Source organism: Sitodiplosis mosellana, unplaced genomic scaffold (assembly GCF_009176505.1).
Source record: "Sitodiplosis mosellana isolate CC-2019 unplaced genomic scaffold, AAFC_SMos_1.0 Smas_scaffold_6197, whole genome shotgun sequence".
Lineage (NCBI taxonomy): Eukaryota > Metazoa > Arthropoda > Insecta > Diptera > Cecidomyiidae > Sitodiplosis > Sitodiplosis mosellana.
Window position 1 is genome coordinate 3,482,902 of NW_022601438.1, and position 19,087 is coordinate 3,501,988.

Below are 19,087 nucleotides of genomic sequence, written 5' to 3' on the forward strand. Positions count from 1 at the left end.
AACAGAAGCAAAGAGTGGAAAGAAACGTGCTATATGAATAAGTTTGTCGTTAGTTTTTCCTTTGTTATTTTATATTTTCTTTTTTCTTGCATTTTTTTTTTGCTTTTCTTGTTGGTTTTTTGCTTTTATTGGATAAATAAAATGAAAACGTGAATGAGACCAAACATTTGATGCAGAGAAATGCAGATAGAGAGAAAATATGCCCAGTTGTAAAATAGGTCATTACGTGTTTCTTTGTTTTTCTTCTGTGTTCCACCACACACACACACACACACACACACTTACTTATTGCTCTTAGTTTGTCTTGCCAAATGAGAGACTTGATTCATGCACCAACCGACCGATCGTTTCTGACCTATCAAAACTGCGAATGTTTTCTCTCCATGTGGATGAACATTTTTTGGTTTTGTTTTCGTTTATTTTCAGTTTTTTCTTCTGTTGTTGTTGTGTGCAAATACACTCAAGAGTTCTGTGTTTTCTTGAGTTTATTGTTTTTCATTCGTTTGGTTTATTTCTTTCGTTTGAATGCAAGGAACATTGCTTTAATTGGACGTTCGTAACCTATTTATATCTATTTACCACTTTGATGAATATTTATACTAATTTGGATTGAAAACAAACAACAACAAAAACTCTTTTTTTTTCTTCCCTTACACTTTTATTTAGTTAAAACCAAAAAAAAGAAGAAGAAAACAAATCAAAGTTTTCGAAGATTTTTCATTTTCAAATTTAAACACTTGCATTGGTTCATTTTGCTTGGCTCTTGCGAATGGCATTTCGATCGTTGAAATTGGATTCATATACTGATTAAAAGCTCTTTCGCTCGGTCCTGATATCGATTCAAAACGGAAATTCAATACACTATCCCAGTGGAACGATGTCTAGATGCAATTCTCATGGGTTAATAATATTCATATGTAATCACTTAATATACCAACTGTCCGTCCCCCTGTCCCCGCACTCCCACGCCTGAACGAAAACCATCCAATCAAATAAATAGCTTCCAAAACGATATGACCAACTTGAACTTCAAATATGAACATCTGGTTGCCGTTACTGCTGTCTGTTTGTCTTTCTTTCTCTTTTACACAACACACAACATTCCATTAGTCTCTAATTTCAGTGTGGGCCCGAGTAAACCCGCCAACATCTTCACTCTCATCTGCTCGTAAATTATATAGACGATTATCAGTTTAGCCGTTCCATTTAATGAATTTCAACTTCAATCAAATATGCATAAACAAATGTAACGTCAATTTTGTATGTGAACGTGTACAAAAAGTACACATTATTTCGTGCACAAAAAGTGCACTGATTTTTAGATAATTACTTTAAAATTATGTACAAAATGTACACAACAGTACATGTACAAAATGTACACAAAAAATTATGTACAAAATGTACACAAAAAATCTAAATAACTATGTGTACATATTCCTCATTGGGCGTTTGGCTGTCATTTGCCTTTCGAATGCAACTGAACTTTAACTGAACTTCAATTTTGTTCGTATCCCGATGAACGGGTGCAAGACTTTAATAAATTGGAATATTAAAGATATTGGTTTTTCTCTTCATATTCAACCCATGAAAATCTATCTTTCATTTCACATCGATACATAGTGGATAATATCAACTGATTATTGAAATTGTTGCGGTGTTCATTTCCCTCTTCCTCTCTTGTACTCTCACCATTTTCCCAAAAACAATGGAAGTAAACAGTGATTTTCGAAAGGCCAACATTTTCCATCACCATTCCAAAATGACGGTTACCACCAATTCTTACCATTTATTCTCGGTATTATGAGATCACATTGTGTTTATTTGACAATTGAACAAAAATGCATCATGATTTAATTTCGGATGTCGTTTCATTTGTATTATTTTCCCGCTCACCTCAAAATCATTCTGTGTCATCGTTTTTAGGCTTGTTTAGTTCAACGCTCTGTTGTGTCTCTCATTACCACACACACAAACACACTCAGAATCAAATCGTACTGTCCCTTTTGTATTCTCTTTATGTTTCTGCGTAATTCCGTGAAAGAAAATGTTGTTGTTGTTGTTGTTGCTGCTGCTGCTGCTGCTGCTGGAAACCCGTCATTGAAAGAAAAGAAAAAAACAATTAAATTTCCAGGCGATGAATGCGCGCACCAGCCAAATACACACTAAAGAGGGAACAAATGAAGAAGATGTAGAAAAAGAGAAGAAAATAAGAGGTAGAAAAAGAAGAAAACAGACAGACTTTGAAAAGGGAAAACATGAACAAATTATACAATTGTAAATCAAAGTGTATTATTGTGCTATTATACGGCTGTGTGTTTTTTATAGTTGTAAGCGATCACGAAAGACCTAACTATAACAAACTAACTTAGAGAAGAATCAATCCGACACAGAACAACGAACGAACAAACCAAACGAACAAACACAAACAAACGAGAAAAAAAGAACAGGCAACAAGTTAAGCAAAAGCTAAAGCAAAACCCAAACGATCAAACTATTTATGATATTATATGTATTTGTTTATATAAAGGATATTGTAATAATTGTTATCTGTTTTTTTTTTTTTGAAAACTGAGTAACTCCCCGAGATATGCACCAAGCATAGCGCCAATATTCTCGCGAAACGACAATCGCTCTCCTGCTCTCTAGTCAGCGTGTGTTTTTTTTTGTCCTTTGTTGGGTGAGCAAGTTCTCTGCTTCTCTCTTTCTATTCCAGTCCGTTTGTCGTGTCTCATCATCACATAGTTGGCCGATGGTTTGTTGGAAGTGTTGGCACTATGCTTTGAGCATTTCGACGGCCCATCAAATATTTATATATTTACTATATATATTATTGGGTAAAGGAGACCAAAAATCGTGGAGTGGAAAACCAAATCATGGTCAAAAATAAAGTCACTGCGAGACGTGACCCATTGCCCGCCGTCTGTTACATGCGTTTTTTCCGAATTCTATTTTTTTTTCTTGAACAAAACAAACCAGAAAAAAACTATATAATCATTAAACTTAATAAATCGTGTGCTAAAGCAAAACCGAATTTGAACTGACAATCAAACATATACACACACATAAACTCACAAAATTAATTTTCTTGATTATTTGTATTTTTTTTTATTTTTTATTTTTTTCTGATGAAAGGGAAAAAATGAAGCGAAAACATAAGAGAAAAGAAGAGAAAAAAAACATACACAAACACCTTCTATCACACAGATAGAATAGAGATTCTCACGTTTTGTGATGAATCCAGAAAATATTTTCTGTTATTTCTGTGTGATCAATTTCACACATTGTTGTTGTTGTTGTTTTTTTTAATTTTCGATTTTATCCGCTTTGTATTCGTCTGCTGTGACGAATCGTCGCACATCGAGCAAGCTAAAGACGTCAAATGTGATGCGATCCGAATTGCATGTTAGACTGTACGGTGCAGCATACATATGCAAGGAACACCTGCAACGAGATAAACAGCGAATTCAAATCGGATTTGATGTGATGTGCATTCCAAAACGGTTTTTTTGGATAAGCTTTATAATTTCACCTTATTATCAAACGAATTGTCAAAGTGGATCGACTCGATTGATGCCATACATAAAGAAGTATGCATTAAAAAGCCCCGTTTAATCTCCTCGCCTAATGACACTTGTTCTCTCTATTTTAACACTTGATATACGGATGATTCGAATCTGTTTCGCCACCTCACATTACACTGCAAATCAAGCATTAATCGGATTTGGTGTTTGATCTCTTTTTTTTTGTCGTTGTTGCCGAATTAATAGCATTGCAATTTATGAGAGGAGGCACTTCTGAGGCGCAAATTCGTCTCCATTCCTTAGGATGAAGAAAAAAAAAAATGATTCAAATCAAGTGCCAATCTAATGAGTTTGATGAATTTCATCATTTCGATGTTTCGTTGGAATCTTTTTCTCCCAGTTTCATTCGAATTTCTTTTTCCTTTCGATTTCGTTTGTAAATAAACCTGAGCGATTATTTAGTTGTCCATTTTGTTTTCTCTTTTCTTTGAGATTTCTTCTTTGGTCGACCATTTTGTTCGTTTTATTTCTTTAAAAACAACGGTCGCTTGTTTTCAGTATGCCATTCGGCATCTGGCATTTTTTTTATCTGTATATTTGTAGCTTTGTAGCTTTGTAGATGTGTCAGATGTATTTGATCTGTGTGCATAAACATATATACATATATGTGTGTGTGCTGTACATTTGTTTGAATGTTGTAACATGAGGTTTTTTTTCGCTGTTGTTGTACGTAGTTTTTGTGTGATTGAACAGTATTTCCTTAGAGCAATAATTGACAAATGATTCGATTCGTTTCGATTTGACATCGTTCTTTTTTTTTATTTTCATCACCTTTGTTTTTCGATTATTTTCAACTGCATTTTCGTTTCGATTTTTCCATTTTGGAGTTGACGGCCCGTGTAAGGTATACCAAAAAGCAAAATAATATTTTGCTCCATTTAAGCTGCCGAATTTTTTTCACTTTACGCGTTGAAATGTCGCTTGTATGGTTTGTGCAAATCAGATTCAAACAGGTAGGTTGAATGTGTGATTGTAGTACACACAACACACGGGATGATATCACACCGTACACGGTGTGGGCACTCACATATATATAGCTGGAAAATCACTTGTGAAATGTGATACTGTCATTGGGGCTCTCTTACGCACCGGCAAATAAGAACTGAGATGGATCGATCAAAATGAAATCGATCAACTTAAATGTGTGTTGATTTATGGCCCGGCAGTTTCGCCTCATACCGACGACGACGACGACGACAACGACAACGACGACGACGACGACGACGATGACGATTTACGATGGACGGGAAAATGAAGTGATTCGACAAAAAGGCAAACATGCCAAAACACTAACAACACACACACATATATATATATACACAGTGTAACGAGATACACAGAGTGGATATCCCAATGAGCCAAACACGTGCAATTATTGTGCATAGTAAATTTTTTCCCAAATCGTGCACAATTTTTACACATATTGTGCCCAGAAACAAAATTTTATCTAAAAATCACACAATTTTTGCACTTTTAGTGCTACATTTAGCACTACATTAAAATATGCACAAAATTCAAACATTTAGCATTACATGTGTTCATTGGGATTCTTACGTTGCTGAAAAGTTGAGCCGCACAAACAATAAATAACCATGATAAACCGAACAGGGGAATCAGAGAATGGCAAGAAAAATGGAAACGATTGGAATTTCGAGATTTTTGCCATATAAATCATGGCAAAATGATTATCATTTATGGATAGAGAGAGTGCCGGGAGGAGAGAAATGGAAGAAGGTGGGAGAGAAATGAACTGTAGCAAGCAAAAGCAATAGCCATGGTACGAAAGACGGTAAAGCGAACGACGGCCAATGGAATTGAGTAAACAAGGGCTCGAATTTAAAACTATATTTGTATACTTTTGTTTCGATGAGTCATCGGAATGAATGATGCCTTGCGCTCATGAAAATCAATCGACGAGCAAATATTATTCAGTCATCGTGTGCTCTCGTGTCGCCGTCGTCGTCGTTATTCCAAACCATTTTTAGTCCACACATGCAATCGCAATCCGTCGCTCATATTCTCTCCCGCTCTTTCTCTCCATCTATTTTCGTTCACAAGTTCACCAGAAAGGCGCGCACAAGTGTACTCGATTAAAAGGCACAAAATTCGCTTCCATTCACCTTCACAATCAGCCATCGCCATCATGCAAAACAACGTAAAATACATGCACACACAGTCACTCACTCACTCACGTGTACTAACGCAAATAAATTTGTCAAAATATGTATGAACCCAATTTGAGTGGGTGAGCGCTACCCTTTTCACCGAACCGGCCGTCATTCTTCTGTGCATTTTCCTAATTTTCATTCCAAAACTAAAAACCAGAAAAAAGGAGCAGAAGAAGAAGAAGAAGTAGTGAAAAAATGGAAAGAAAAACGAAAAACTTTTCTGTTTCCAAGTTTTCTGTCGTTATTTTAAATATTTTCTGAGTTTATTTCTGTTATGTTACAGATAATTCATTCATCGACCCCGTCTCCATACGGGACTCTCTTTTTCTCTTTTCGGTTGTTATTTTGTGTTCGTTTGTCGTGTTTTTTTTTCACTCTCTCTCTCTCTCTCTCTCTCTCTCTCTCTCTTTCTCTCTTCATTTATATGCTTTGAACCACTTTATTGCCGACATGCATGAAAATTTCGTTTTGCACAGCTTTCAAAGCTACACATATTCTCGTTGTGTTAAAGTTTGCTTGCATGTTTCACCATCGAGAATGGGTTTTGTAGGTTTCGAACAGAAAAAAAAATTACTTAAAGAGTAAAAAGAGTGAACAAAGAAAACCATAGATAATAAAATAAAACAAAAAAATATACACACGGACTCTCTCTCTCTCTCTCGTTCTCTTTTTCTCTTTCTCGCAAAATGTATAATACACGTACATACAAAAACAGTGCATACATTTAATTTGGTTCGTTTTTCTGTTGAATATACATATAGAAAATATCCAAATTAGATTCGAGTCCGTGTGTGTATGTTTCGGTAAATGTAATTAGGAATGAACAAGCAGAAACCACAGCAAAAAAAAATGAACAAAACTAAGTAAAAATACTAAAAATACTAAACAAACATATGATTTTCACGTTCACGAATCAATCATATGCGAGAAAAAAACAGTAACCCAAACCGAAAATAAATCACCACTCACATAGTATGAATCATACATGTTTTCTTTCCATACAAATTTAATCTGAGCTTAAATATTGATTGGTATGTATTCAATTTTTCGCATTCTATTTCATGTGCATATTTCATATGAGGGATGGAAATGCTTTGAAAATCACCACACACACACACATATATATATATATTTTGGTGAAGTAATCGTTAAAACGGATGGTGAAACTTATTTGATCATTTTGGCCATTCATGACATTCGTTTTTTATGTTTTAATTATGCCATTTTATCCCTCACAATTGCAAACGTTGAGTATTGTCAACAAAAACACAACTACATACCAATCAAAATCATAGCACCGATTGAATTTGTGTTCACTTGGTGTTCATTTGTTCATACCTAAACTTAAATATGTCTTTTGTTCCATTTTTTTGTTTGTTCCCAACATGTATTTTTATCACCAATTCCCATTTAAAAGGTTTTCCCAATGAATATCTCAATTTAGTTTATACATTTTAACTTTTGTGTTTCGATTTTGTTTTTTGTTTAATTTTTTTTCTCTTATAGTTGATTATATAGAAATCAGCGAATATTTACGCTGCTGTGTAGTCCAGTGACAACAATTATTAATTCGATTTCATCTTTTTCTCTTTTTTTCACTCTTTCTCTTTCTCTTACTCTTCGTCGCAAACCACGGTCTTTCCTTTCAATTGCATTTTTTTTATGCGATACAAACGAAATCAAATGAATTATTCATGATGAAAATAAATAAACACATCTTGTGTGGCCGGTTTAAAATATGTTAACGATGCAAACATTCACGCAACGCACACGGAATCGACAACAATGACGATGATGATCCTGCCGATCGACGTGCAATGCAAACATCCATGCTACAGGATTTTACGCTAGATTTTTATTTTCGCCAGTTCTGGACCGACCCACGGCTGGCATATCAAAAGCGGCCCGGTGTCGAAACGCTATCAGTTGGATCCGATTTTATCAAAAATATCTGGGTACCTGATACATTTTTCGTGAACGAGAAACAATCATACTTCCACTTTGCGACGACAAGTAATGAATTTATACGTGTTCATCATTCAGGTTCCATAACAAGAAGTATACGGTAAGTGTGAAGCCGAATTTTTATTGTTTTTCCTCTTGATTCGCACTATATATGCTTTTCATTTAGATTTCGTGTACACGGCGACGGGGTGTTACACACTCAGACAGACACGAATTGTGTGATAGTTGCAATGCCCGCCGTATGAAACGAACGAATGAGATAAGAACAATTCACACATCGTGTTCATGATGGCAATGGCATTTCGAGTTAGTGGAATGGCTAAAACACATTTAAACATTGGTTAAGAACGGGTCGCATGGATATATGTAGGTGCGCGCGCACACACACGCACATCCGTTACGCGCGCACATATATGTTAATCAAACTAAAGCGAATCAACCAAACGAAATAAGAGGGAAAAAAAACAACCTGGCAAATGAACAAACAAACAAACAAAAGCGAGCTGAAAAACAGAGTGACAACAACAAATCAATATTTTATTCGTATGCAAATATTTGGCATTTCTATAATATGAGCTCAACACACAATCAATTTTCCCGTTTGTCGAACGAAACACGGTTGGGTGGGAGCGGGTGGGCGACCGCGCGCACTTGTGCTCAATTGTTGTTCGCCTCCAACGTAACATGCGATTGTACACGATTTGTTGGTGATGACTTGCTCGTTCTCTCTGACTCTCTCTCTCTCTCTCTCTCTCTCTCTCTCTCTCTCTCTAGCATATCCACAACGTACACGGTTCTCTCTCATGCACATCTCTTAGTTCACGTATTTCGCGCAGTTTGCCAAATCAAACAGAAGAATGAATACACGCATTTTTCGATTTTGAATGTACAAGGAATTGGAGCATCGGCATTGAGCGCAAAATGGTTGTTCGCTTCGTTTCCGATCCACCGTTCGATAGTAGCGAAATGCGAAGCTCGAATTCAAAAATGAAATTGTAAATACAGGTGGAAGTAAATAAATCATGATTTTGAACAGGAATGGAGGACCGACACCCTTTCATCTGAACGCTTTTGTGGCGCATCGATGACACGCATACACACACACACACCTGAATGAAAAAGATGTGGTGAATGTGAGCGAAAGCCAGCCAGAGTGAATAAAAGGAGCAAAAATGCCAATATTTATTTTAGCTATAAAGAAAGACCTACACACAAGCCACAAATAAACATTTTTATATCCCTCTTCTATCTACTCCACACATACGCACACATAAAATGGTAAATGCAAATCAGGCGAACGAAAATAATGTAACCAACCAAAACGACCGTATAAACACACCGTTGAGAAAACTGCAACTAAAGCAATTTTCATCGTGTATCATAATGATAATACTGGTTGATGTTGCTGCATAGTAGCAAATATCACGATGCGCGCGAAAAACACACAACAATTTCACCACGTATATTCACGAAAAGTGGCACATAAAAGTGCGATATGAATGGTAGTAGTGGTGACGATGGTTTGTGCTCTGCATTCCAGTGATCTTGTTGAAATGTCACACCTCATGAAAGAGCCAACACAGAGAGAGAAAGCGAGATTGCTAATTACAGAATTGGTTGACCGGAAATTAATGTAATCAAACGAACGAGAAAGAGAGGGAAAATAGAGAGAATGAGAACAACAAAGGAAATAGAGAAGCACACCACTCGAGTGCTCCTTTGATACAAACTGAGTTCTTCAGCTTGTGTCGGCTATTTGCATTCATGTTTTTTCTTTCTAGCGGCAAGACCTGTCAATCAGTGTATTAAGTTTGTTCGGCATAAAAGTGGAATAACAAAGGGAATTATGCTGCGTTACCGAAAAAAGAATTCACTTTTCTTTTGATGCCTACTGATGATGCTATTGCTGTCTTAATGTTCATTACTTTGTTTGTTCATTTGTTTGTGTGTTTCCTTATTCTATTTCTCCTTCTCGCGCGCACTCTTACTCTGAATTTCCCGCAACGCGTTTCTTTTTCTTCCTTTCATTGGATTCCGTTTAATGGAACATTATCTACAACATATTGTCATATTACGATGACACAAAACGAGATGAAGCTTGAAGATGGCAGAAAACAAACGCCATCACGGAAATAATAAGAAGAAGAAGAAGAAGAAGAAAAAAGAGAAAATTTCTGAATACACTTTTCTTCGAATCAAGTAATTTTGGTGTAGTGCAAATTTTCTTGAAACATAACGACGACAGCATCCAGAATGTCACGGGGCGTTTGTATACTAAAAAAGAAAAAGAAAAAGATGTATGAAATAAAATCAAACGGATCTCTGTACTGATGTAACAGCGAGCTCACTCTCTTTCTCGCGCGCGCAATTAAGACGATGAATAAGACAAAAATTCATTTAGAATGATATGGTGATATGCATTTGTTCGTTTCGACGCCGCCATTGAATTTTGCACACCCATGATTATCAACATTCCGGGTCAGGAGCGAGAGATGACTCTTTGGATGCGTCTGATTTGAAATGTGTGTGTTCGGGTATTGGGTGGATGACAGTAAAACACACGACGAAGGATTATTCCAATTCTAATAGATTTGTGTTGTGTTGAATAAAAATGACTGCGCAATGTAATGCGATGTGCTTGCTCAAAAGATGCTGGTTACCAAATGCCAAGTACCTTTGTTCACACTATTCGTGGATAGAAAATCGGGCAGATACAGAGAGGGCACCAGCAAGAATGAGAATATATTCTTCCAAACAAATGAAGAAAGAATCAAGCAGAGACACACAAAGAGAGAGAGAGAGAAAGAGAGAAAGAGAGAGCGTATCAGAAAATCCAAGTCATAGTCAAATGTAATTTTGAATCGTGCAGTTTTTATCTTACACAGTTATTTGAACTTGCTCGCTTGTCATTCGTCAAATGGTGAGGCGACAGCGAGCGAACGAGCGTCAGTGTGAATCGGTGGCGTGCAACAGTCAGGAATCTTTTTCTCTTCTCTCGCATTTTTATATTCCATGGAAATTGGCGCAAACGAATTTTTATGATCCAGCACTAATGTGATTTACTAAAATCCTGTAGGGGAAAATTAAAATCGTACGTCAAGCTATCGCGAATATTTACCAAGTGCTTGACTCAACATATACGACATTCATCTCGTCTTTCTCTTCCTCTCCTTCTTCTTCTTCTTCTTCTTCTTTTTCGTCATTCACGCAGCAAAATTTATTGCTTTTTATCACCGACGTGACATTTCTTACCTACGATCACCGCGCATTTCGTTTTCATCCAATCGTTTCAAATTAAGTGATGTACGATGTGTGTACTTCAGCACTGGATAATATGCTGTTGATATCGTTATACCGACTCACATCTGCTTCAGTCTTCGTCGCTCTTTTTATTTCACAATTTTTTTTTTTCGTGTCGCCTGAAATCGCGATAGCAGCAGCGTTCAACATCGCACAACCAAAATGATTATCAAAAAAGTAAAATGTAAAATCATCAAAAAGAAAAGAAAAGAAAAGGAAGAGAAAGGCAAATGTTTCAGCGAACATGTCATTCATTCGCGAATCGAACGCATTCAAAACCACAAAATAGGCATGACACATCACAACTGAAGCACGAAAACAACGTAATTTGCAAGAAAAATTAACGAAATGACAAACGCTGAGAAGCATTCTTTAGAACTCAGCAAAGAATCAGAAAAAAGTGATTTTCACGACAAAGATCTGCTCTTCTGTCATTTCATCAGCATAAGAGATGCACAAGCGCAATGGCTTGCTGTTTACACAACCATTTCTGTTCAAAGAAATGAGTAAAATTTTGAAATTTGACAGGACCAAATTAAAAACCTATTTAAAGAGAAAAGAGCTGAAACCAATATGAAACGTCTTAGAGCTAACGTGTATCCTTTGTGCGTCAACCATCAATAAGGTCATTTTGACGAAAAAGATAGTTCGGTTTGAGGTAAGGTCAGTTTTAACAAACAATTGGCGTCAAACCATCATATTTCGCCTGAACCACAACAGAATATCCATTGCCTGCGATGAAAAAACGATTTACAGGTCTATAACATTTCTTATTTGTCGGTGTCATCAATCATTTTGTAACAGCCACCAAAGAGAGAATATTTCATACGTTTTCTTCACATTGCAAACTAACATCGAAATGATTCAATTCGAATGAAAAAAAAAAAGTTGTTTTTCTCGCTCAAAGTCGATGAAACAATTAATTCTTCTATAAATAAAATAAAACATCTGTCTGTGTTTAATTCACAGGTTAACAATTACGGCATCGTGTCCAATGAATCTAGAATATTTTCCAATGGATCGACAGCTATGCCAAATTGAAATTGAAAGCTGTAAGTATCATTTTAGCCAATTCCATATCCAAACACAATTCCTAAATAATCATACATACTACATATACCATAATATTATATCAAAATATTGATTCGATGTCAATGTTCAAAAGTGTGTGGTGAAGTAGTTTGTTTTGTATGCTACCACGACTCCATGGCATACTCTTTTCTCACTATATTAGAGAAGAGTCGTTTCTTTGCTGCATTCGACAAATATAATCTTGCATATTTTATTGAATGTTAACAATCGCATTTGTATCGGATCGAAATGATTTTGCGATGGTTCCATGGGGAGCGATAAACATGAGACGTTAACGAGAGAGCGGCGAATTTATGGGATCGCATGTCTTACGCTCGCGTTTCATTCTCCACCGAAAATCAAAAATAAATAAAGGAAAAAAAAAACCAACAGCATCCACAATCCATACACACACACATTCAAACATTCACTGACACTTTTGAACCGCGACATTCGAATTGCAATTCAAAACCAAATAAAAACAACAACAAAAACAGAATAACAAGAAGAAAATAAACATATAAATATGTTATATACATAAACTATTTATTTCATTTAGTTTGATTTTATTCTTTGGTTTTCATTTTCTTTCTAAATAAATTACGTAAACAGATATTTGAGAAATTTGCCACGTACATTGCTGCTGCTGAAAATCCAAGCACATACGCGCCAATGCCTTGAATTGGCGCGTTGAAATTTGAAACTATACAAATGCTGCATACGATAGTTTTTTTTTTATATTTTCCAATTCGGTTGTCGAAACTGCAGCAGAACACTTTCAATACGATTTTAGCACCGATTTCAGCAGCAACAATTGTGGACAACAACATTTACTCGATAACATTTCATTTTTTCGTTCGTACTTGTTTTTCGTTTCGAACTTAAGTTAAGCGATTTACAACAGCGTTTAAAAAAAAACAAGAAAAAAAAAGAATTGAAGAATAATAACAAAAATGAGAAATAATCTGTATAAATATATAAGAAAGAGAAAAGTACTAAGGAAGTAAGTGAAAACAGAAAGAAAATCGTTGAGAAATATAAACATTTAGATATATATATTTTTCTCTCTCTCTCTCTCTCTGTTGTTACGTCTCTTCGGAGAGCGAAGAGGATTTCATGCACGAAATGATTGTTCGCAATTCCTCAATTGCTGCAATTCGGTACAATACAGGTCGTTTCCGAGTCGTTGTACTGGTAATATTGGTACAACAAACGAAACGAAAGAATTGAAAGAAGAAAAAAATCAAACGTACACACACAATTTGTTTTTCATCTTCCACATGAACTCCAGTTCAAGCAGTGAAAAACAATAGTCGAATCGATCAGGTTATTTTTATTCTTATCAAACATATAGATAGGGTATGTTGAACGATTTATATATATTTTCTCTCTACTTCGTTGATCTGTGAAAATCGGTTGAATTCACTTGAAAATTGATATCGAGCTATGTATGTTCACATATTTTGAGGAGCAAAACACAAGGAGAGAGAGAGGTATTCTTTAGGAGTTCAAACCGATTAAGCTTTATTCTACGTGTTATTGTCGTGATAGCAAATTTACAAAAACCAAAACAAGAACAGAAAAAAGTGATAGAGGAAGAAAAGCATAAAAATGCAAAGAAACAGCAGAAAAAAATTAAGTAATATTTATTCAGTTCAAAAGACAATGGAGGAAGCAAGTTCATCATGCGCTGTGCTCTTTTTTTTTATTTGTTGTACATTAAATGGCCCGAATGAATAAAAGCACAACAGGAAATTCAGAAAAAAAATAACAGCACATAACAGAGCAGGTACTCAGGTGTACGGTAATATCATAAGCGTAAATAACAATTACAATACGAATTCTGTGTTGTTGTTTTTTTCTGGAGAAAAAAGAACCACAAAAACATAGAGACTACAACCAGACAAAAAAAAACAATTCGAATTAAAAATAATGAAAAACACTATCGGAGACATACATATACATAACAACAACAATGCAGGGAATTATTATGTATTTTTTATCTCGTCGTCGTCTACTGTGTATCAAACTGAATGAAATGGAGAATTATTTTGGACTAATTACAAATGAATTGGTTCATATGTGAACATGTCGTTATTCACCGCAATTTTCGTGTACATGTGCATTGGATGCGTCCAATTGATCTGCCAACAGCGACGATTTTTCCCACAGTTTTTCATTCCGACAACGTGCTTTCTAAATCGAATCAGATTTGCCTGTTCTTAACCAATAAACGAACCAACAAAAAAAAAACAACAACCTCTTCAGAAAAAAGAGAAGCATAAAATGACCATCTGTCCGAATAGATCACGTTTCACGTGCATACAGCAGCTTGTCAGATGCTTCACATTTAGTAAATGTGAACAAATTTTCCGTGCCTTCCACAATCCGTTGTATTAATAACATTGAAAAAAGAACGAATCCCCATCCACACACACACACACACACATACACTATACTATCGCATTTCGATAGTATATTTTGGCAATTTTTTTTAGCATATGTACACACAGCTCCAAAACTGGATTCATTCGTAATTTCCTGTAGAAACAGAAACAAAAGACAGGAGAGAAAAAATATACATACACACACATTCAACGACCATCAACCAAAACAAACAAATAATGAAAACCAAATAACGACAATTATTCCATTTTGTTGTATGGAATACACGGAATATTTTCGAATGTCTATCCAAAATCATCATCTCCCGTTTTGGTTTTTCTTTCTTTCATTTTGCATTTGATTTCGTTCACAATTTACGGGCTCGTTCGTTGAGTGAAGACATCAACAGCAACAACAACAATAACAACAAAAATACATAGATTATCAACAACATTCATCGTTCGAATCACATTCTCTTGTCCCATCATTATTTATGATTTTCCTGTGTTTCATTCATTCCGTTGAGTGGTTGTTGTGTTCGTTCTTCTTGTTTTGTTTTGTTTAATTTAACAGATGAACTGTCGTGTCATTTTACAGCAATTTTTCCCTTTTGAATCCATCAAATCTGCAGAAAACGAACAAACCGTTCGAAACGAAAAAAAAACTCATCAAATAACAACAAAAATGTGATTCATATAATTTTTTCGACTATTTTTGTAATTAAACGGCCCCTGTTTGCAATGGGACACGAATCGTCTCTATTTCGTTCCTGTTTGTTTCTCTGTTGAGAAAATGTAACTTTTCATTTCTTTCCGTCGGCTCGGAGTTTTCTTTCTGTTTGTTTTTCTCCGTTGTTGGAGAATTTTCATTTTTTCCACTTTGCTTCGTTCGTTTCATGTGAAATTTTTTATTTTTTTTTTTTCAATTATTAATTTGGTTCATTTAGAAAATTATTGTTTGTGGTTTTTTTATATATTTCGTAGCGCAGTTCGATTACGTTATGCGATCATCAGTTGATTCGAGTTTTTCGGTTGATTTTTCATTTCCGTTGTTCAATCGATTCCGTTGTGTTTTTTTCGTTTTCTTCTCCCTTTTCTTTTCTGGTAAATAATTAAAATAACGATAATAATAATTATCATATTATTGGTTGGTTTTCGGTCGCCTTCTCTTCTACAGCAACCGCAGAAGGTTGACTAAGGCTAGTCACCCGTATTAATTGCCTATTTTTGGTGGATATGAAATTTACAATTATTGAATAACGAAAGATAACTTCATTTTTCTTTTAAACAAACTAACAAAATCAATTCAAAGAAATGGAAAAAAATGTATTGAAATTAAGGCACACACAAACTGACAACAAAATAGAGTATGAAAAGCGATTGATGTGAAACATTCACATACACACGTACATATAAGTGATCATATGAGTAAGCTTTGTTTTTTCAATCACAAAAAAGAACCAAAACATGGATTTTCCATCAAGTAATTTGATCAACACAGCTTAAAATAGCAGCAAAATAAATTTAAAAAAAGAAGAAAAACAACTCGATCTGAACGAGTTGATTGGCCAGGTGGTTTGAAACAGTAAATTGCATCGTTGTTTGACGTTTCTCCACTTTGCCCCGTCATTTTTTGGCTCTTTGGCTGGATGCAACTTGTGTATTATATGATCCATGTATCAGCTACAGCATATGAAATTGCTTTTAGAATATTTAGAATGACGATGACGACAATGATGATGAGATAATTATGACGTTGACGTCCGATGTGCTAGAAAGGACGTCATGGTTTTGTACGATTTGCATGTGGCCCGAAGCCGACAATAGAGTCAATAAAATGGATAAAAGTGGACGAAATTCAAACAGCAAGCAATTTATATGCATAAAAAAACATGGTGTGACTGGCACAAATCACCTCAATACGTTTTCGAAAACAATCAAATCAATTTGCCACATTTTATTCCTAAACACCGGTCAATTCCAGTTCGTAATAATTTATTTTTGTATTCATCTTTTGTTGCACCACAAACAGTTTTCCAAATAATAATCGCTTTGATTTGAAACCAATGAGCAAACAAATAGCCTCTTTTTGCGCTTTTCTTTGCAATTAAAAATGTGAATTCGGTGCTTCAGTGCACAGTATTCGAACAGCACAATTTTGAGCACTTTATTAGGTTATTGCGTCGAGTGCATTTAGTTAGGTAGAAACATGATATTGATTGAGCTTAGTAAAATTTCGTTGTTTTTTTTCTACCTTAATTGGTGTGTCTTTTAAGTTAAGTCGAGTTTTTGTAGTGATTGAGTCAGATTTAGAGCGAATAAGTAGAAAGAAATTGTAGCAACGAAAGAAAAAAAAGCGAGAAAAAAAATTTCGGCGGAAATGGGCATTGAAATCAAAGAATAAGCGGCAGCTTTCAACTATTCTCCACTTCAATTGGATTTCAACGGTCAAAGTGTATCTAATGTAATGGAAACTAAATGCAAGTGGAGACGGTGTAGAAAAAATAGTATAGAAAAACTTTTAAAATGGGGAAGGTTCTTTGTCCATTGCATTTTTGCGTGACAAATGACACCAAAAAAATTATGCTGGAAAGGAATATTAAGCAGCGGCAAATCTCGTTATTGGTAATATACGATTGATACGAAAGGTGTACCGAGCTATATCAAAACACATGTCGCTTATATTAACGAAGTGTAGTTAGTTGGTAATTTGGTTTGCAGGAAATTCAATGGGACCACATTTGGAGCAATCAACACAGCATTTGTGACCACACACACACATATATATATATACACTCTCACCGCAAGCAGATGATTATGTTCCATTCGTTCGTTCGTTCGCTTACGCGCGCGCGCACACCGCGCCTAAATACCAAACCATATACGTAATAAATTCGATGATTGATTTTCCCACAAGTGGTTAGGAGAGCGCATAGGTCAAAAACCATTGTTGGTTTGCACGAAAGCAAACAAACGCTGAGCAAAAAAAAAAATCAACAAACTCACACTCACCATCAAGAAAATGGCCACTTTAAACCAAAGCAATAACGATCAGTCACACACGCAGGACAATATGGAAATAATTGGAGCAAATTTTGTATAAATTAAACAAGCAATTTAATCACATATACATATAAATACTATTTTTTTATAAATCAAAGTGAAAAAGTACGTTTTTTTCACGTTTCTCCTCGCTCGCTCTCTTGTTAAATGCGTTTTACACAGCACGCCCAACAAAAAATGGAAAAACATAATTCATTATACTAATACGTATAAAATATTTTTAAAAATGAAAAGAGAGCAATAAAAAAATGTAAAATGATTTTCATGCATCATCCAACACACAAGCAACACAAAAATGGAAGAAAATAAAAAAAAAACGAGAAAAAAAGAAACTCCCGAGTGTATATATATACCAAGGAAATTTTACGCATTGCGACAATTGAGGTAGCTTAAAGAACCGATCACGTAATAATATATATTGTTATTCATATTAGAGAATGAGAATGAGAACGAAAACAGTGGCACAAATACATGCAAAATCTCTCTCTTGCACACAAACATAAACACACCAAAGCACCACACCGCGTGCTGTAGCACACAAAACCGCAGCTAAGAACAATATTTAAATTTGATTTAAATTTAGTTAAAATAACAATAAAAGCAGCCTAAAGCGGCCCGTAACAGCGGCAACGGCAACCTAACAAAGAAAAATCGAACAATGAGAATGAAAAAGAGCGAGAGAAAAACCGAAAAAACGAAGAAAAGAGCACCACCGAAAAATTGTGCCAGAACACAAAAAAAAAACGATGGTGTTTATTGTTCATCGGCGCGACCGAATCACCATACATACAAACACACCGTGGCACCGAGCTGCTGCCAAAAAACAATGTGCATATTGTGAAACGGTGTGGGAAAAAGCAATTTTTTTGGTTACTTTTATGTTCGTGTGACCACTCATATCACGTTTCACGTTTACTTTCTTTCATATTCCATTCGTACACCCCCAGTCGGTCTCTTTCTCTATCGTTTAAAAGCAGTTTCCACACTCAGTCTTACACACACACACTCTCTCTCTCTCTCTCTCTCTCTCTCTCTCTCTCTCTCTCTCTCTCTCTCACTGTTCTCGCTTTGTTCTCTCTCTCAGTTTCTCCTCTTTGGCGTTACTAATTTCATCTATCCATTTATACTTTCCGTCAGTAAACAAAGAGACCGCACGTAATACTAACAACGGCAAAGCAACCAAAAAAAAACGAACAAAAAATGCGAATATATATAAAATACGTAATGTTAATGTAAATCATGCATACACAAAAAAAAAACTGCATGAAAATTCCACGTCGTGCTCCAAATTTCTCATTTCTAAGAATCAAGCAAAACCGGTATCGTTACTCAGTATCATTAGCAATTTTCCTGAGCTCATTTTGAAAATGAATAATTCCTTATTTATTTACTGGGTAATTATGAATTTTGGAAGGGAGCTAAATTGCGTTGCATGTGGTTTGACTTATGTTTTGCTTTGGCATCAAAAACAAACCAAAAAAAAGCTCTACACTTGAATTCGCTTCGCTGAATTCTCGAATGCTCTCTCCTATGGCGTGATGAATCAAGTTGCACA

At 35.4% G+C, this 19,087-nt stretch overlaps 1 protein-coding gene across 6 annotated transcripts in view; it reads left to right on the forward strand.

The window, feature by feature from the left end:
• LOC129577290 (gamma-aminobutyric acid receptor subunit beta) overlaps positions 1-19,087 on the forward strand; it is a 96,991-nt gene that overhangs the window by 32,449 nt on the left and 45,455 nt on the right. For all 6 annotated transcript variants that reach the window (XM_055464069.1, XM_055464063.1, XM_055464070.1 and 3 more), the window contains exons 5-6: positions 7,588-7,814; positions 11,984-12,066. In XM_055464069.1, coding sequence (XP_055320044.1) covers positions 7,588-7,814; positions 11,984-12,066 — 310 coding nt within the window. The remainder of the gene's footprint in view (positions 1-7,587; positions 7,815-11,983; positions 12,067-19,087) is intronic.